The sequence below is a fragment of the Acromyrmex echinatior genome, chromosome 12, assembly GCF_024713525.1.
Source record: "Acromyrmex echinatior isolate Ae372 chromosome 12, ASM2471352v2, whole genome shotgun sequence".
NCBI lineage: Eukaryota > Metazoa > Arthropoda > Insecta > Hymenoptera > Formicidae > Acromyrmex > Acromyrmex echinatior.
In genome coordinates this window covers 8,298,099-8,318,905 of record NC_141863.1, presented here as the reverse complement: position 1 = coordinate 8,318,905, position 20,807 = coordinate 8,298,099, and the positions used below count along the sequence as shown (strand labels likewise).

The window sequence follows — 20,807 nt, the reverse complement described above, 5'->3', positions numbered from 1 at the left end:
ACTGTGATTCATAATTATCAATCTTGTCAATTAGTCATTTGGTGACTGAAATCACTCAAAGAAACACATGACAATCATCGTGTTACTTTCCTCGAGTGATTTTCAGTGACCAGACTCGATAAGACGCAACTTATAAAAAACTTCCCATATCTTCTGACATTTCCTCAAAAGTTTTGCTGAAAACAATCACATCATCCAAATACTAAGGAAACTTTACAAAGAACCTCTCATAGTATCTTTCTTACTAACCGATCAAAAATAGCTGGACATTACATAAATTAAAAAGTATAACTGTGAACTGCCATAAACAGTTTCCAATAGAAATGCCTTCTTCCTATCCTCCAAACGGATTTTTATTTGCCAATAGTCACTCTTTAAATCCAGAGATAAATCAAGAAGTTTCGAATAATCGATCAAAAATATCATCCATTCTCGGCAAAAAATAGCAATCCTTCAATAATTGCATTCAACTGTCTATAATCGACGCAAAATCTGAGTGAACCATCCTTACTTCTTACTATAACCGCGGGGAAAATCCAAGAATTCTGAGATTAATGACACCCTGACATTTCATGTCTTCTAGGCTGCGTTCAGATTCTTTACCGGGTGGATGATCGCTAGGTAAATGGGTGTAGGCAAAGTCTAGGAAAATATCAGAGTGGTTTTGGAAATCTGAACACTATAAGATAAGAGTGCCCGAGCATCGGTTACAGCAAATAGTAACGTAAATATATGTAAATATACGTAAATATATCAGATTTAATGTAAATTATATATAAATAAAATATATAAAATAATGATAAAAGATATAAAAATATTTTACCAATATCTTAAGTTTCGACCTATATAACTTAGATCAGTGCTCAGCGCAAAGATTTGCACATTTCGGGCCGATTCTGGCGCGCTACCCCTACTATCGATCGGTCGAGCCGTTGGGCGCTCACGTGACACTCTGGCTCAGGAGCATCTCTGTAGCTTAAACATGCGATGATTAAATACTTGGTCTCCTTTGAATTATGAGTATTGAGTTTATACTATTTATAGCAGACATAGTCTGAAATTTAAATTTTCGTGTGGATACACGTCAAACATCCTGGGATTGCTCTTTAATACGCCACTATCACCCATTCCACCAGCTCTTTGAATCCAATTCTTCTGAACCACTACGAGAAAGCTCCTCAAGAAGAATGGGAATTCCCTTCTCCGAGAATAATATGACAATATGTTAGATTCACATGTTCTTTGTTACTCTAGAGTTCGGAGATTCTTCCCAAACTTTTTCAAAAAATCAACTCCTAAAATATAATCGAAATTTCAGTTACTAAAAATGAAAACTCTAGGAAAAATTTTCCTACTTCCACATTAGTCAAGATCTTAAACTGCAAAACTACTTCCTCCCTAGTAGAGTACTACAAATTTAAATCGCCAATTGAAATTCGCCATTTCGAAGCATCAACCATTCTGTCACTTAATAACAAAATATCTGAACCTATATCAATTCTGAAGTTGCACAACTTTCCGTCTAAAGTTCCTATAAAACAGAAAGAATTTTTTACCGTACCTATTCTGAAAGAAGTTTGACACTCGTAACGTATGATCCAATCGAATTTGCCCTGCACAATTCGACTAAAGCCTAGTTTCTATTTTTCTCCTTTTTCAATAAAGGACATTTGGAACGAAAGCTTCATGAAACCTTCGCTCCACATTGCCAATACTCCATATCTTTATTTTGTCTAAATCGAAAATTTTCTTTTTTTCCTTGATACTTTTTACTCTCATCATTTTTAGCCGAGTCATCTTTCCTCTTTTTCTCAACTGTATCCAGCTCTTTCACATTTTTCCCATCGTTAAATCAACCCATAAAAGCTTCTTTTTTCTAGAAAAATTATCCTCATGGATAGTTTTAATCGCAATCCCCTTATCAGAGTTGCCACAAAAAATAAATTTTAAAATTCTCGGACTTTTCCAGATTTTCCAGATAAAAAGTGGACAATTTTTATGACTAATATAAAATATATAAAAATTTTAACATAATAAAAAATGTAAAAAATTTTAACGTTTAAAATCAACGATTGTAAGAAAGCTTATATTATTAAAAATAGTGATCAAATAAAATTACTGAATAAAATATATATTTTAATTATTTTTTTTTAATTTTTTTAAAGCGCATGAATTTTGAACGTATTTGATTATAAACGTTAGATATAACATTTCAAATATTATAAAAATTATTTGAAATAAGAACAGTTTAAGGGAATTGTGAGCAAAATTCAAAATTCCAGTCTTTTTTATATTTTTCCCTGACTTTTCCCGGTTTTCCAGGTCTGTGGCAACTCTGCTTCTTGATTGCAGTCCTCAATGCATTAACTCCTAACTGTAGAATCCGTCGTTTAACGAACCCGTCGGACAACGCAGATATAAAATGAGCGCAAGCAATCTTTTCTCGAATTTCAGGAGTACATTCGGGGTAAGTTAAACGCGCCAATCGCTCAATATCGAAATCTAAGGAAGCTAATTCTTCTCTAAACTTTTACTTATGATTAGTAAATTACAAATGATAGAAGTGAGCTAAATGTCCTTCGCCAAAACGTAACTCCTATGGAGCTAACCTGTTTTTCAATCCTCGAAGATTAACGTTTCTATCTCCGCAATGCCATCAAGAATAGTTTGCGCTTTACCTTGCAAACACAAAACCAAAGCCATAGTTTTCACTGAATCGCTCTAGCCATTGGATCAGGTCGAACTGAATGAAGAACGCGTAGAGGAATGATCCCATTGAAAATATCTGGCTTTAACTTGTAACCTAGCTCATTTCGCGATCCTCCGGACTCGAGGAAGAAATATTATTGGAGAGACAAAAGAACCTCTCCAAGTGTATCTCTGATTTCGAGATAAAATTCCGAGATTTTGATTTCGCCCTTATCAATAAAGTATCCATGGGGAAAATCCTCGATCTCAATTGTTTTAGAGATATTGTGGAGAGAAATGACCTCTTTATGTGCATAATCCGTTTTTTTTTATTATTATTAATAATAACTGATAAAATTGGATACATTTACATATGTCGCGAAGAACATCTTGCAATCACAGTCACACGCAGTCAAAGTTATTGTTCTTTGGTACACTGCCTTCAAGTAAGAAAAATGTCATATTAGAAAAAAAGCACACACAGAGTGTTTCAATTTATTCATTTGTATGTAAACAAAAAATAATAGTTTTTATAGAAAAAAGGACGGATTTTGTAAATATAATAAAAATATTTTTAATGTAACAAAAATTTTGAATAGTACCTACTTTATTAGCTTTTTAAAAAAATATGTACACATTGAAGAAAAATAGCTCCTACTTGAAGACAGGTTTACACGGACAGTTTACACAATAAACGGAAATAAAGACACGGGTCTTTATAAAAGAACGAAAAAAGCTTTATTACAATAAGAACACAAACACACATGATAACTCAAAGAGAACCATAATAGAATAGTTTAATGGAATGTGTGTCAGAAATGTCAGTTCTGTCAATCTCAGCTCTGTCTCCCAAACTGAAAATTATCGCTCGTTCATCTGTTATCTTCATGCCGGCAGCTATCCGACGAGATAGAATCAAAATCGCAGAACATAATACTCCGTAACTCGTAGCAATATATCATTAGATTTTAGGATTATATTATATAACAAATATTAGCTATCGCATATGCGAAAGTAAAACGTACGCATCATTTTAGACTCTTGCTTTTACTTTCACCACCGAAACTAATTATACAAAAGTTTTAGCGAAAAATTTTATTCAGCCTGTGGGATTCACAGCTTCATCGGAGATACACTGGATGACAAGGAGTGCAATATATGTTTCATTCATTAATTTTACAGTCTAGAGACACTTAAAATTTCAGAGGTTAAATGTATTTACTAACAAAACAAAAAAATGCAAGTGAAATTGCTGTGTGACATATTACAACAATTAAATAACTAAATGTGATAAGTGATAACAATATCATTCAATAATCTGAATTGAAATCAGTAACATTTTATCATTAGATTATTACGTATTACTTTTCCTAATTGTCAATTTCAACATTCAGCAGAAAAAAAACAAGACTTTTCACTTTCGCATTCGCATTCGCTTCAGCTTTCGTATAAAAATATTTTTTTTCGCTTTTGCATTCGCTTTCGTTATAATCCTAGCAGATTTCTCGTTTTCTTCGTATGAGTGAATAATTTGTATATGAAATATGTCAAAGTGACACGTTTTATAAGAAAAGAAGAACTGATTATTTAATCTATGCGATTTGTGTCAGTAGAAACATGTGATAGATTTGTAAGAGGAATGGAAATTTATTAACGTATAAACATTTACTGTACGTGATCTATTAAAATGAAAATTCATCCGTCTTTTTCAAAAAGTCTCTTTTTCAAAAAGTTACAGCAAAATGAAATCATGAAATCTTTACAAAGTAATTTTGTGTGTATAAGAGAAAAAAGATCGAAAATGCGATCGCATGTGTATGAGTTATCGTGATATAGTGATCAGCTGATTGTAGGGTCCCACGTATCGCCTGCGTCGGACGGTAGTTGCACCGCCCCTGCCCACCTTTTCTACGCGTTCCGTAATTCGCTATTTGTTGTAATAATTTGAAAGGTAAGTTTTAAACAAAATTTTGGTAAAGGAAAAATCAATGGTTAAAAATGCATATACATATTCTATGAATGTTATGACAGAGAACTGTCAAACTGTAGTATCATATGTTCGGTGTTATAAGAGGACTTTACATTATAAATAGCATGCAAATCCGCTTAATCATTCGTTTAAATTAAAAAGGTCCTATTTGGAAGATTTCCACTCTTTCCTATATATAGAATGTCTCAACAATATATATATATATATATATATATATATATATATATATATATATATATATATATGATTTTTATGCACGGCGATTTTTACCAAAAACTATTGAGCAAAGAATTTGTTTGAAATTTTGCGTTACGAACGAAATTTCGTTCACAAACGCATTAAAAATGTTGCAAAAAACTTATGGCGATGATTGCAATATTTTAAATGCGTTTGTGAACGAAATTTCGTTCGTAACACAAAATTTCAAACAAATTTTTTACTCGATAAAAATCTTCACTGAAATAAACAACTGTCAGACTCAAACGGCTTGAAGAAACGCCATGATTTTTTTACCAAATGTGAAGGACATGTCTCCAACTTAGCAAAGCAATTTGCTAGTGGATTTGATTTAGTTTTCCAATTTGTAAAAAATAAAATTCGGATATTTTTTGATTACACAGTAAGTACACATACATACATACACAAATATATATATATATATATATATATATATATATATATATATTTATTTATATAAGTGAGACATTTTAATCGTCCCAGGCGGATATTTCAGAAATTAAGAAAGATATAGGAAAAAGTTTTATATAAAAGTTGTAGCCTTTCTTGGAGGAAAGAAAGTGAAAATGATAGATTTTGTATGGGGCATTACTAAAATCAAGTTAACATGAATTTTTTAAATAGGAACCACTTTTTATTGCATATTTTTGTAGCTAAAGTCGAGGCGTTTTTAAGACACTATAATAAAGTATTTTTTCATTAAGCACCTTTCGAGTTATAAAACTTGACAATTACTGCACTTCTGATATTAGCATTACGTACTATGAGGAAGTTACTTAGTTGGACTTAATCTATTGTGTGTACATTTGAGGGAGAGGAGAAAAGTCAAAGTTACGTTCCTGTTCTTGTTTCTATTCATTATCTGGACTGATTATATTTGATAATCAATCAGATCAACTGCATTTTGTCATGCTTAGCATTACCTAGGATGAATGACGTAGATGTAACGAAAATTTTTAACCTTTCGAAGTGCTTGATTTACGTGAATCCTCTGGCCTCTCACATTTGGGATGTTTGATTTACATTAAATCTCCTTACCTCTCGATAAAGTATTCTAAACAGTCGATTAAAAAGTGTAACTTTTCCCCTCCCCCACACATGCATATACGCACAACAGATTACATCCGACTGAATAACCTCCACGTAATACACCTTGAGTAACGCTAATGTCAGCAATAAATTGTCAAGTTTTATAACTCAAAAAGTGCTTAATAAAGCAATAAATTGTCAAGTTTTATAACTCAAAAAGTGCTTAATAAAAAAATACTTTATTATAATGTTTTAAAAACGTTTCGATTTCAGCTATAAGAATATGCAATAAAAATAGTGGTTTCTATTAAAAAAAATTCATGTTTACCTTGATCTTATCTTGATAATGCCCCAGATATGAAAACTCTGTTATTTCCACTAAGAAAACCTACAACTTTTACATTTTTCTTGTATTTCTTTTAGTTTCTGATATTCGCCTGAGGCGATCAGTGTCCCATCCTATAATAATAGAGATTTCATAAATTTTTTTCAATACTCATTCATCATGATGTTTTACGATATCCATCAAAGCGCGATCGCGGTCGGCCGCTTGATTGCGCGGCGCCTGACGGCGCGAACTTCGCCATCATTGGACGGTTTCAAAGGCTCACTATTCAAAAACTATTGACACCTCAACATTTTGCTATTAACATTTTCGACTCAGTTTTTCATGAGAAATACATACATGCCGGCTCCTGCGATTGGTCTGGATCACTCTGTATATCATATATAGAGTCCCGGAAAAAAAGATCGGAACAAGGCTTAAGAGAGAATTCCTAAGATTATTTTAAGACAAAAATTCAAATACTAAAATATTGAGGCTATAAGTTTTTTCAATTATAAGCATTTGAAGTTAATGAATTATACCGCCTAATTTGCACGTTCGAGTATTAATACAGTATAACGCAAAATGCTAAAAGTAAAAATTAATTATTGCTTTTTGTAAATATTGATATAAAGATTATGTTTGCGAACATACAATTACTGATATTTTTAATTATTGATTAAAACAACAAGATAAAGTCTAAGTTTTTCGCAGTGTAATAGTAAATCTCGGTAATAGTAAATCGATAAGTGTTGAATTTAGCCTCTTCACTTCCGATGTTAATAAAATTAGGCTCATTTCACTCGTTTTTACACGAAATCAATCGAATCTAATATATGACTTAAGCATTGGCTTTTAACAAAAATTACTTTATTTATGTGAAAAATTAGTATTATCATAGTAAAAGTTATGTCGGAATCATGTTGTAATGGTCCATCAAAAATATAAGACATAGTAAAGTGTAATTTAAAATTATGTTAAAATTTAATATAAAATTTTCTCCGTGTATATATATGTATACACTGTCCCATTTTAATAAATCCTAGACAAATATTTAAAAATACGTAAAACACGAACAAATGTTTTAGAAGAAAATAGAACAGTTTCGAGGGAGATTAGACACGTGCTTTTTTTCTAAGTAAAGCCATTAAAAAGATATAAAGGTCATCTTCACTTTTTCAAATGGAATAGTATAATTTTTTTTACATAATGATTCCTCCATTAATAATTAGAAAGGTCAAAAAACACGAGTAATGTTTATTGAATGTTTAAAAATAAACTAGTGTATTATAATATACATTAAGAATTAAACTAGTTTTTTATCATAGTAAATCGTGAAAAAAAACAATAGTTGTCGCAAAAAGTAAAAACCTCTGACAAAAGAGATCTACAGACAGAACTCAACCACCTAAAACTAGCCTTACAGAAAAAAAGAGAGGACAAAAAAATAATCAAAATAATTAATAAACATACAAACAGACAGGTCTCTGACATACAACCAGATAAAAGGATCCTATCCATTCTTCCATATATCAAAGGAATAACAGATTGGATTGACAGGATATATATATATATATTAAACAAACAATATCCGAACTATCTTCTAACTAAACCCAAAAAGATAGGAGAAATCTTAAGAAATCCTAAAGAAGATCAAAGACCTCCATTCAGCTCCACAAGAGTATAACTTTGTATAACAAGAATAATAACAAATACTTTGTTCCTGCGGGCAAGTATACGTTAGAGAAAAGTATATCGGGAGAATGGATAACTTACGGATAAAAGAACACTAGCATGATGTCAGGCTAGAACACGTCACGTAGTCATTATCAAAACACGACATAGGCATTATCAAAACACAACGTCAAAACAGAATATCAAATACTGTTTGACAAAATGACCACGTCAACATTTCATCATACTTTTCAAGAAAGTATGGAAAAGTCATAGAGATACAAAAACACTCTAACAATCTAAATAGAGAAAATAGCTACAGCATAAATAAAATATGGAAGACCATTCTTCCGATTATTGAAGATTGACAATTTCCTCATCTTCCCTCTCTCCCATCCACCCACCCACAATTATCTTCTTCCCACCACTCCAACAAGCAGCGTAATATAAAAAAGAACGGCCCGAAGGAACAGCTCAGTATCAGGCTCCTCACCCTGATGAAGTGGATTGCAAGGTACACGAAATATTGGCATTCCAAGAATGAATCTGGACGAAGAAAATCCGCGAAACACAATCTTCATACAGAAAGCGCCCGTGGAAACCTCAAGAATATTGTACATATTTATAATATGTAAATTTTATTTGATAATTATATATATATTTTTTGTGCACTAATTACCGCGCTGTATTGATTACCCGATATGCTCTATTATAGTCCCTTAATGTATATTGTAATAAACTAGTTTATTTTTAAACATCCAATAAACATTGTTCGTGTTTTTTTATCTTTCTAATTATTAATTTTTACTTAGCAATCTCAAGCTGACAATTTACATATATTAATGATTCCTCTAATTATTCTGCATATAAAAGTATTCATGTAGAGATATCACAAAACCAATAGTTTACAAAATATTTTATATATTTTATTATGGCACATAAAATGTGAAATAACTCGTAAACTATTATTATTTTTTATAATCGTACTTTAATACTTTTATGAACAGAATAATGAGACGAATCAATTGATCTAAAGAAGACACGTAGTTGCTTTAAAAAAAATAACAATAAGTAGTCTCCTCAAGTATCTAAAATTCTTCATTCCTTCCAAGCATTCCTGGCGCTCGCTTAACCTATATATTCAAGATAACTTGATGTATCAAAGTCAAAACTATTGGAGGTCTTCCTTTTAGTTACATTTTTATACTAAAAAAAAATATATATATATATATATATATATATAAATGTGTACTAAATTTGATATTTATAATTTTTTTTTAACAAGTGTTGACTACTATTAAGAATCTATATATAGCAAATACTATTTTAAATTTTGATATCAGATTCGTCTCTTACATCTGCGTTTAACTCTCATTAATCTTTGAATTTTATGATTTTGTTCAGATTCAATAAATTGATAAATTTGATAATTCCAAAAATGTGTACATGATTTGTATATACATAGTTCAAGAAAATCTTAAAAAAAATTATTTTTTACGTAATTAATTAGAATGATTTTTTACGTAATATAATTATTTTAAATACTCTGCATATAATAGTTATCAAAAAAATTAATAGCTTATGAGATATTTATATTTTATTTTGGCATATTTTAACATAAAATATAAAATATGTTATACTATTTATATTTAAAAAATTATGCAATTTACAATACGCAATTATCAAAAAACCATGAGATGTCTTTACATCAATTGAATCATCTTATTATTCTGTGCATAAAAATATTAAAATATAATTACCAAAAAATTTATGGTTTACAAGACACAACTTTTATAAATTTATAGTTTATTTTATGCCAACAACATATTATAACAAATTATATAAACTAAATAATATAATATAAACTAAATCGTAAATTACTTGATTTTTTTTATTACTCTTATACTTCTATATGCAGAATAATTAGAAAAATATTTCAAATTTTCATTTTCAAAAAATATATCAAATTTGTAAAAATGATAATAAAAATTTTTTCTTATAAAAAAAATTTTCTCTTTACTTCCGAAATAATTTTTTACGTTTTTTCATTAAAAACAACAAAAATAATTTAAATTTAAATGCTTAACTTTAAATACTAAGCGCCACTACGATCTGAATGTTAAGATGTTGAACGATTATATATATTCATATAAATGAATTAATTTCAGGAATAATAATTGCGTGCCGATATGATTGTCGGACTTTCAACACAATCAATCTGAAATATTAATAATTCCCCCAAATTTCTCAAATTAATCTTAAAAAACTGTAATAAACTTATTGCGAAAAATATTGCCTCAGCCGGGAAGTCGAATCCGGATCTCTTGCATTCCGTGCGAGCGTCCTAAATCTTTAGACTACCGAGCACGCAATTATCATTTCTGAAATTAATTCAACATCTTAACATTCAGACCGTAATGGCGCTGTGTATTTATATAAATAGTATTACAAAAATAGTAACATAAATAGTCTTGTTTCCAATCTTATTGTTAAATGCTTAAATTCATCAAATGATATTGATAGAAATATTGAGTTCAAATGGTTCCTTTGATTAAAAAAAATATCAAAATGCTCGATCAATGAGTGTGATTAGCCGCAAATGCCATGATAGTCATCAGTTCTTATATAAAAGTTGTTGCAGAATATTGCGATAGATAAAAGCAGTGAAATATTAATAAATCTATTCATATAAATCTATTCATATTTAGTTCTAGAGCGATAGGCATAAAATTTTCCGAAACAGATCTAACATAAGGAATTATAAAAAATTTTTTAGTATTTTTCATCATTTTTGATAAATAGGCATTTTTATCTATGATATTGTAATATGATAATTTAATATTCTCTGTACAATGGAAGACATAAAATGAAGAAAATAACCAATGTAAGAAAGTATGGATGATTTCAATTATTTTGTTGAACGCGAGAATAAGATAGTAATATAGTTATGTCAACTGCATAATAATACCCCTTTTATGACAAATAGTGATGGTGAGAATGAAAATTAAGGAATCTGTCTGAAAAAGTTGGTTTATGATACCTGTCAAAAATAATTATATTTTCGTTAATAATAATAGTCGTGCCCAAAAAATTCATTCTACCGTCAAAACCTATTTCCATGGTGAATTATAGTCTTTTGTAACACATTAAAAATTCTTTGAATATCATTCATGATGTCAGAAGGAACTATCAATATAATGTCGTCCACGTATCGGAAATAGGACAGTTGTAGATAATCTTTCAATAACTGAGGACTCTAAATCTTGTAAAACTATTTCAGCTATAATAGGAGGTAAAGGTGATAAAAGATCCCCATAGGAGTCTCAAAAATTTGCTTATAACAATTATTATTATGTAATAATTATAATTATATATGTAATTATTATTATTATGCAAATATTAATGCAAACATGGAATTTTTGCGGACCTTCTTTTACAGACTGAACGTAGACTGGATTGTCGCCAGAAACTTTCATTCCAAACCCAGCATCGTCCTTGTATACGACCAGAGTGGCGATGGGTGCTGGTTCGATGGCTCCACCACTGATGGCGCCTGCACCAGCCCCGACGCTGCGTCGTAGCGCTGCCGTTCCATTCATCCCTCCTTCGAGCTCCACCTCGCCACACCTCTGTTGCTACCGATCTATCATAATTCTTCCTCTTATAATATAAAAGATTTCAAAGCTCTCATATTTTATAAAATGGAATTAATTGCAAATGAAATTCTTAATAATTCAATTACATTCAAGTACATATTTTTATACACAATACATAATTAAATAAAAATTGAGAATTTTATAAAATTCTCATCTCTTCCAGAGGGGTCTTTTAACCTTTTGCGTCATGATGGGCAGTACTTAGATATCACCCAGATACACATACCTGTAACTAGGTGCAAATTTACATAGGAATTGTACTGAGATATTCTTTTTCTGATACCTTTACTTATAATTAGGTACCATTTCTTGCATACCAATATCTATGATATATTTTAGATATATTTTAGTTTTGGATGATACTTTCCTGCATTTTTATAAATAATGACATATTAAATATTTTACTAAAAATTATTTGAATTATTGGTCCGCCATATTGGATCAACCATTTTAAATTTGAAGATTTCGATACTTTTATCAGTCTTAGATGGATCTTAAGTATTTATTTAATTCTGTGTGAATTTATATACTACGTATGTAATTCTTTAAACCGCGCGCTAAAATGATTTTTTGGTCTTGAAACGCAAATTCTATTACTAAACTATCGCAGTAATATCAAGAATTAAATCGATTAACTATTTTACAATTTGATGCTTTTTCGTATCTTAGAATGATCTTAATAATTCTGAGTGACATATTAAATTCTATAAATAATTAATTCTTATTGCAAAAAATATTACCTCGGCCAGGAGTCGAACCCAGAATTCTTGCATTCCGTGTGAGCATCTTAAGTCTTTAGAATTATTCTATTGATTGTGTTCTCACACGTACGGTCGAATAAGATTCAACACTAATATTGTTTTTATATTGTTTGTAATATTGTTTTTATTTATGTCACCTGAAAAAGATGTTGTTCCTACATATGCCAATTATTGCGAATAATATTACTAAGGCCCCGGTAATCTAAAGGCTTAAGACGCTCGCACGGAATGCAAAAGATCCGGCTTCGACTTCCGACCGCGGTAATATTTTTCGCAATAAGAATTTATTTACAGATTTTAATATGTCACTCAGCGTTTTAAGATGCAAAAAAAGGATCTTAAATTATTAAATTGCTTCAATTTTTCAATTGCAAAAGTTAATTTAACTCGTGATATTACGGCGGTAGTTTAATAGAATTTGCGTTTCAAGACTGAAAAATCATTTTGGTGCACAGTTTAAAGAACTACATACGTAATACAATATATAAATCCACTTAGAATTAAATAAGCATTTCAGATCCATTTAAGACATTGATTAAAGGCATTGATTCTATTGGTTGTATTTTCATATGTACGGTCGAATAAAATTCAGTATTTAATATTGTTTAAGATTTTGACTTCTGATTTGTAATCAGTAATCTGAAAAACTCCAATGTACAAAGTTTAAAAAAAAAGTCAAATACAAATATTTGTAACACAAAGAGTTAAGGCGTCAATTTTTATTGCACATTTTTAAGAAAATAAATAGATAACGGGGTTCGATATCATCATTTAAAAAACTGGGTAATGTTGCGATTCTAGTGTACAATATGCAGTTATTTATTTAATTGTAAAAATGAATAGAAATTTTGTCTGCACCCTCAGTAATTCATGATGTAGAACTAACAATAAGATTTTGTACAAATAAAAAAACTTGAATTCTTTTTTATGTATTATATCTTTTTGACGCTAATGTAAATAAGTATATAAGATTGTAATTTCTAACTAAATTTTTCAACGTCTTACTTAATATTTGTTTTATTGACATAATTGTAAAATTATATATATGGAGATATATATTTTCTCATAGTCTTTGTTGAAACACCTTTTTAGTGTTTGAAAACACTATAATTTTATCCATTTTAAGTCAACTATTTAAAAATTATTGAATATTTATATATATATTTTATTTTGGTGAGTTGTCAGTTATAGATGAACCGAACACGAAAACTGTTCATTTTTTTGCGCTAAGACTTATATGTTTTGTTCAGCAGTTCATAAGCTATAACATATAAGAAAACCATTTGATTTCAAGGATCCAATTTTTATAGGATTAGTGCGAGGTCCTTTAATTGAAAAAAAATCGAGTTACATTTAAAAGAAGTGATGAGCTGATAACAAAAAAAATTCGAAAGTAGCGCCATCTACAATTAAACTGACAACGGCACCCCTTTTCTTCTCTAAAATCATAAAAAAATTTTTGTCCAAATCGTTTTTTCCTAACTCTTTCAGCTTTTGAGAAAATCGACTGAATAGATTATGTTGACAACGCCATGACTGTGAAGAACATTTAAAAGATTTTAGCCGTCAGTTGGATACCTTGGATAATGTTCGGCGGTACTATAACTTTAAAACCTACTAACTTAAAAAAATACTTAATGAAAAATAATTTTATTATAATATATCTTGAAAACTAACGTGGTTATAATATTAAAACATATAAAAAATAAGAGCATAAAAAAACCACAGCACAAGTTATAGTTTGTGATATTCGAATCATCCGTTAGCACATAAAAGGGGAAAATTATTGGGCAATTTGATAGAATTCTATTTTTATCCCATCCTAAATTTCATGAAAAAAACATCTCTGAATTAATTCACGTTTCTAAGTAATGGTTATCCTTTAAAGTTCATATTTTCAACAATAAAAAATAGAATTAAAACATTGGAAAATAGAACTAATTTAGATCAAAATCGAAGAAATTAATAATGAATGTGACTCTAACGTTACTTCAAAAAAATTTTTCACGATACCATACTTGGGCAAAGTTTCTGAAAAATTCAAAAAACTTTCACATGTTTATGGTTTTAATATAGCTTATAAACCTATGAATAAAATGAATACATTTATTAAGACAGGAAAGGATTCTTTGCCTAAGGATAACCAATGCGGAGTAGTTTATAAAATTAATTGTTTAAATTATGAATCATCTTATGTTGGCCAAACTAAAAGGAAATTAAAAACTCGGATTAAAGAACATAAGGCCGACATAAAAAAACCTTCTTCCGAAATTTCAGTGGTTTCATGTCATCGTTTGAATGAGATGTATGAATTAGATTGGGATAATAGAATTTTAGATATAGAACAATCGTTAATGAAAAGAAGAATTTCGGAAATGATACATATAAAAAGACAAACATGTGGTATCAATAAGTAAAGTGACACGGAAGGTTTGCCTGATGTTTATTTTCCTCTTCTAAAGAAGGATCTCTCTTTCCTTTAATGAATAATTCTAGAACTTTCTAAACTGTTGACTCAGATATATAAATAGTAAAATACATGATAGGACAAATAACAACACATAATGTCACGACAAAATTCTAATTGTGCAAAAGAAGTACTTGAGATTCATCGTTTAGTTTTTTTGCTGTAAAATAGGTAATGATTCTATTTCTTTATATTCCGACTAGAAGATATTAATATATACAATTTTATTTAAATTAGAATCTGGAAATTCTTGTTCTACACTTTTCTTAATATGGCAAGTGGCGTTGTAACATTATTGTATGAAGCATCTTCACATAGAAAAGAACATGATTATTTAATTACAACTCCCGACTGTTGAATTTAATATCAACTAGATGTAACTCTGTTTTAAGAATATTATTGAATTACTGAAGATGGCCAGATTGTGGCCGAAACGAATTTAATGTTTTAATTAATGTAATAATATTATAATTAAATATCACAAACTATAACTTGTGCTGTGGTTTTTTATGCTCTTATTTTTTATATGCTCTTATTTTATATTTTATTATAATATTTTAAAATATCTTAAAGTTACAAAAATATGGAGGTTGCATTTAAAAAATAAGGAGGATAATAAAAAATAAGGAAGTTGCATTTAAAAAATTTTAGGTAACCTTGATTTTGAGAACATCTTAAGATCTAAAGTCATTATCTTTTTTATCCCCTAGTAACTGTGCAACTTTTATCTGAAACATTTTTATCTTAATATTATTTATCAAAAAATCCTGAGCATTTTTTCTACTTAATAAAGTATTTATTAGAGAGTGAAGCTAATCCAATCGGCGCCATCCATTAGATGAGCACACATCAGTAAAACGAGAACCTGATAGTACGCGACAGCGCACCGCGCACAAAGGCGAGAGAGAGTACTTGTATTTTAAAAAATTGGCTGAAAGTTAATTTTCACAAAATCATTCTCAGTTGAATATCTACAAGACATGCCGATGCTTTTCTTTCAATTACGACGACACATATAAAACGATTTGTTTAATCGAGATTAGGATTTCGGTCACGTTGCGTTTATACAAAATTAGCCATCCATTTTTAGAATCAACTTATTTTGAGAATTGTGCTAGGTTTGTATTGGAACATTAAAATCGTACTATAAAAAATATCTTTAAAAAAATATTTAAAAAATGATTTTTTAGGCCAGTCACCCACGATGCGTTTTTTTTTCAATTGTTTAAATTATACTGTACTAAATGTAAATTAATTCTACTAACGTCCTCTCGCTTCTAGTCGAGAGAGTATGCTTAGAAACGAAAAGTCCTGGAGCGCGGTCTTCTGTGAACGCGTGTTGAAGCACGAGGCTGAATGAGAGCAAGAATAGAGGGGAGAGCGCCCCTCTGCAAGTGGCGGAAGGTCAGGGAAGGGGGCCCACTGAGATGGAAACGATAGCCCTTGACCTAGACGGCGCATTCGTCATGACAGTAGCCCCTTCCTTCCCCTCCTGTGAAATTGATTGCCGAAAATGTGGCCTGAGTCAAAGAGGCATTATATTATTACAAAAAAGGTATATTTATAAGTTTTTCATTTAACACGAAATATCAGAATTAATTTTTTCAAAATGGCGGATCCAATATAGCTAACTTGAACTTTAAAATATTGTCTAAAACGCATGAGAGTTGGTTTTTAAGAGTTCTTTAGAATTGCTGATTTCAATTTTGACATAAAAAATAAATAATTTAAAATGGCGAATCCAATATGACTGATTTTAATTTTTTAATGTTGTCTAAAAGAAGTACATTAAGTTGAATTTTAGGATTTTTTTGAGTAACTGATGAATTAACGAAAACTATAATATAAAAACAAACTCTAATAACAATCTAAAATGACAACAAACAATATTAAAATTATTAAAAGGTAAATTTGTTGGGGGGAGCAAAAATGATTTATTATAAAATAATAGAAGATAGCTTACTAAAACAAAAATTCACCATATCACAAACACTTAAATTCTATCAATTTAGTTAAAAACCAGTCTTTGACCATTCAGCAAATCAATGTCAATTATGTTGAAATTAATGAATAACTTTAAACAAAACTTTTAATCTAAAACGTTAATCGCAAAGAAAAAGAAAAAAGAAGGAAAGAGATCTCTAATATTAATTATAATCCAGACGAACATCAAAACCAAAACTAAATCTTTAATAATTTAATCTTGATGTAACAAAGAATGTACACTGATGAAACATGTAAGCGGATTAATTATTAATAAAGTTGTTTTGTTAATCGTATTGGCTCGCACAAGAATTATCGTGCTTGACTCCTATTGTCCTGTTATATCTAACCATTTTATATCATTAAGGAATCTTTAAGAATTAATTTATAACATATTACAACATCATAAATATGCATACTTGTTTCTAGAACATTTGTATGAGAAAAAAAAAACTCAACAATTTAATGATATCAAATTCAATCGGATATATTCTCGGATGCTAATGATATCCGGTCAGATAATTAAAAAAATGCCGAATAATATCGGATACCGGATACTTTCTAGATATTTAGTGTATCCCTAATTTGCCTTCGTACCACAAGCCGATATGCGATAAGCACCGCGTTCACTTTTGCGTCGAATGTTCTGGACTAGAATAAAATCAATGTTTATATGTTTTTGTATTTTTTGTAATATTTTTACAAACTTTAGTAATTATGTGCCCAAAAATACTTTTATCATAACTTTGTTACAAATATATTAGGTCAAATAAATCGTTAATTGTGTTTTTTCTTTCTGTAAAATTTCCCCATTCATTTCACAAAATAAAAACTTTTTAAAAAAATAAATTTTACATAATAACAACTTATCTATAATAGATAGTTACGGAGAATGATTTTTATGAGATCCCATTAGAGAAAAGATAATTTAAAATATAATTCAATTAAAAAGTATCAACAAGAAAAAAATAATATGTTTATCCTACATAAGAGGAAAATAAAATTTGGAATGTATAAAGAAAATTTAGAAAAATTTGTAAGTAAAAAAAATTATAGGTTCTGTATGTAAGCTATAATCTGATAGATTTTAACGAGAGTTGCATCCCTTGTCGAAATTTTCTCGAAAGGAGATGCTTCTAACGAAATATATTTCTAATCCTAAAAAAAATTTCTCGCATAATTATGACACGCGAGAATATAGCGGCAAAGGCAAAAGCAACGCAACGGCATGCGGCGCGCAGTTCACTGACGTTCGTCCATCTAAAAAATAGTACTGATTGGATTAGCTTTATTCTATAATAATTGCATTAAGTATAGCTCAGGATCTTTCGACTCAATGTTTAGATAGGGATAACGCTATATGATTTGTGGGACACACATATAAATATCTCGAAAAATACACATCATATAAAAAAAATGTCATATAACAATATATTTTGTTTGAAGGAGATCGTAAGATGGTACTGTTCGGTTGTGTTATCATAGATGTTACTATAGGTAAAACCAATTCAAACTTCATTTTTTAAGTGAAAACTTTCTTTTTTATTGCAGAATAAAATTCTATGCAAAAAACATGAATCTTTATTCAAAATATTTCTTTCTTTTTTCAAAAAAATGCATTAGTACTTACTATATAAGCGATTGAAGTTAGTAGTTGCATCATTGCGCCGCTTATTCACACAAGTAAAATATTACAAATCGTATAAATAAAATGTTTCGGATAAGATATCAATTTGAAAAGGGATGAAAATAATATCTGCTTCATTATAGACGTTTTATTAAAAATAAAAAAGAACATAAATATATTTAATGTAAGAAATAACATAAAGTAATAAATACAAAAATAAATGCTGAAGTACTTTTTAATTTGGTAAGTTAAATTAAATACTTATCTATATAATGAATGATTTAAACATAATGAATTTGTCACAATGTTATAGTGACGCAGTGATACAGCTATTAATTTCAATCGTTTAATAACTACTACTAAATGCATTTTTTTTAATGTTTTAAATAAAAATTTCATGTAAAACATGATTTTTACGTAAAACATGATTCTGCAATAAAAAAAGGGACATTTCCATTTGAAAAAATGAAGTTGTTATCGAGCAAGTTCATTGATAAATAGATAGTAATGCCATCTACGACTGGTAACGCCATCTTAAAAGTCTCTTTAACATAATATTTTTTATATAGAACACTTTTTTCTACAACGTATATTTATTTCAAGATATTTTCCATTAAAAATCGATCACTTTGTATAAGAGTGCTTTCCAGCAACGGAACATAATCGTTGTGTGACACGGCAAGGCCGATATATCAATGTCTATTTCAGTGTCGTACGACGAATTTTTCAGCCTGTTGATTGGCAGCAGAACAAAGAATCCGAAAACCTCTCTTTCCCGCAGCCAATCAATGGACTTGAAAAGTCTTATCGATTGACACATGAAATATGGATGAAGTCAGATCTGCAGAGGACGCAGGTTGCTGGCGTAAGATTAAACGCAGCATAAAGGGCGATTTACGTAGCGATTTTACTCGTTTTCAGCAGTTTCTAATGACGTCAGTGAATTCTTTCGACGATGTTTTTATTCGCTTGAAGCTTTTTAATTCGTCAGCGAATTTGCTGATGAAAACGAATTAGTCGCTGGTGGTCAAGCGAATGACTCTAGCAGTGTCAAACGAAGCCCTAAAATTACTTACTGAAAGTGAATAAAGTCACTCCGTGTAAATCACCCTTAACATACTTCTGGCTGCAAAGTTATCCGTTGCTGCTATAAAGATATCTGTATTTCGCATCGTTGATAAATTTACAATTTTTCCATCTTTGTAAGCATCACATGTAGATGGTTTACTAGTTTTTTTAGGATCTAGTTAAGATTTATTATAGTTTTTAAGATCTTTTTTTAAAACGACAGATCTCTTGCAGCATGTTATATCGCAAATATTATTAATTATTGTAAATCTGTTACTTTTATATGTAGACTACATGTTATTTTTTTAACTGCATGAATAATTTCTTAGCGCATCAATATCCGCATCCGACTCCTATATGCCTATATATTTTCATATTTTTAAACTTTTATTAAAATACAAAAAATACATAGGTTTTACAAATCTGTTCTTGTGTAAATATTGCCTAATTAAAAAAGCCACTATTATTGTATATAAATTAATAATATAGCAATATTATTCTAATAAATTTTAAATTTATTTTATTCGCTGCGTTTGTTTATAGCATTAATGCGGAACAAGTATATTATAATATTACGCAACACGCGGTATTACGTTGACGTTACGCACACGATCATTTGTCTTATGTTAATGAGTACGTGAAGTGCGCGAATACTATTCATGACACGTTTCTGTTTAATCGTGATCTACAATTGGCCTGTGTTAAACTCTTATATTTCAAAAATTACTGCTCGGAACAAAAAATGGCAACCACTTTTAAAACTTATTTTTTCAAGAACTTTCTTGCTATGACATTCTGATTAACGAATTTCCGGACACTATATATATATATATTTATATATTAGGTGTTGGAATTAATTCGTAGCGTTTTACAAGTGATGGGAAGTACTTTCATTAATGTATTTTTTAATGCTCATGTGAAATAAATAACATTCTTTCATTAAAAACGCTACGAATTAATTCCAACACCTAATATATATTAGGTATTGGAATTAATTCGTAGCGTTTTTAATGAAAGAATGTTATTTATTTCACATGAGCATTAAAAAATACATTAATGAAAGTACTTCCCATCACTTGTAAAACGCTACGAATTAATTCCAACACCTAATACTATATATATATATATATATATATATATATATATATATACACACACACACACACACACACACACACTCTAGGTGTTCAAAAACCCATTCAGCATTTATATGATAGATAGTATACACTAGAGACCCTCTAATCACAGTCGTGACATCGGACGATTTGATCCGACTTTTGTATATAGGATAGTAGTTTTAAC

General features: G+C 29.6%; 1 protein-coding gene across 6 annotated transcripts in view; it reads right to left on the bottom strand.

Moving 5' to 3' along the window:
- The window catches only part of RhoGEF2 (Rho guanine nucleotide exchange factor 2), a 188,995-nt gene that overhangs the window by 151,816 nt on the left and 16,372 nt on the right, over nt 1-20,807 (bottom strand). For 4 of the 6 annotated variants that reach the window (XM_087411682.1, XM_087411681.1, XM_087411678.1 and 1 more), the window contains exon 2: nt 11,371-11,586. In XM_087411682.1, the coding sequence (XP_087267808.1) occupies nt 11,371-11,542 (172 nt within the window). In that variant the 5' untranslated portion in view covers nt 11,543-11,586. Of the gene's footprint in view, nt 1-11,370; nt 11,604-20,807 lie in introns of all 6 variants that reach the window. The other 2 variants (XM_087411679.1, XM_087411680.1) reach the window with 2 other exon arrangements.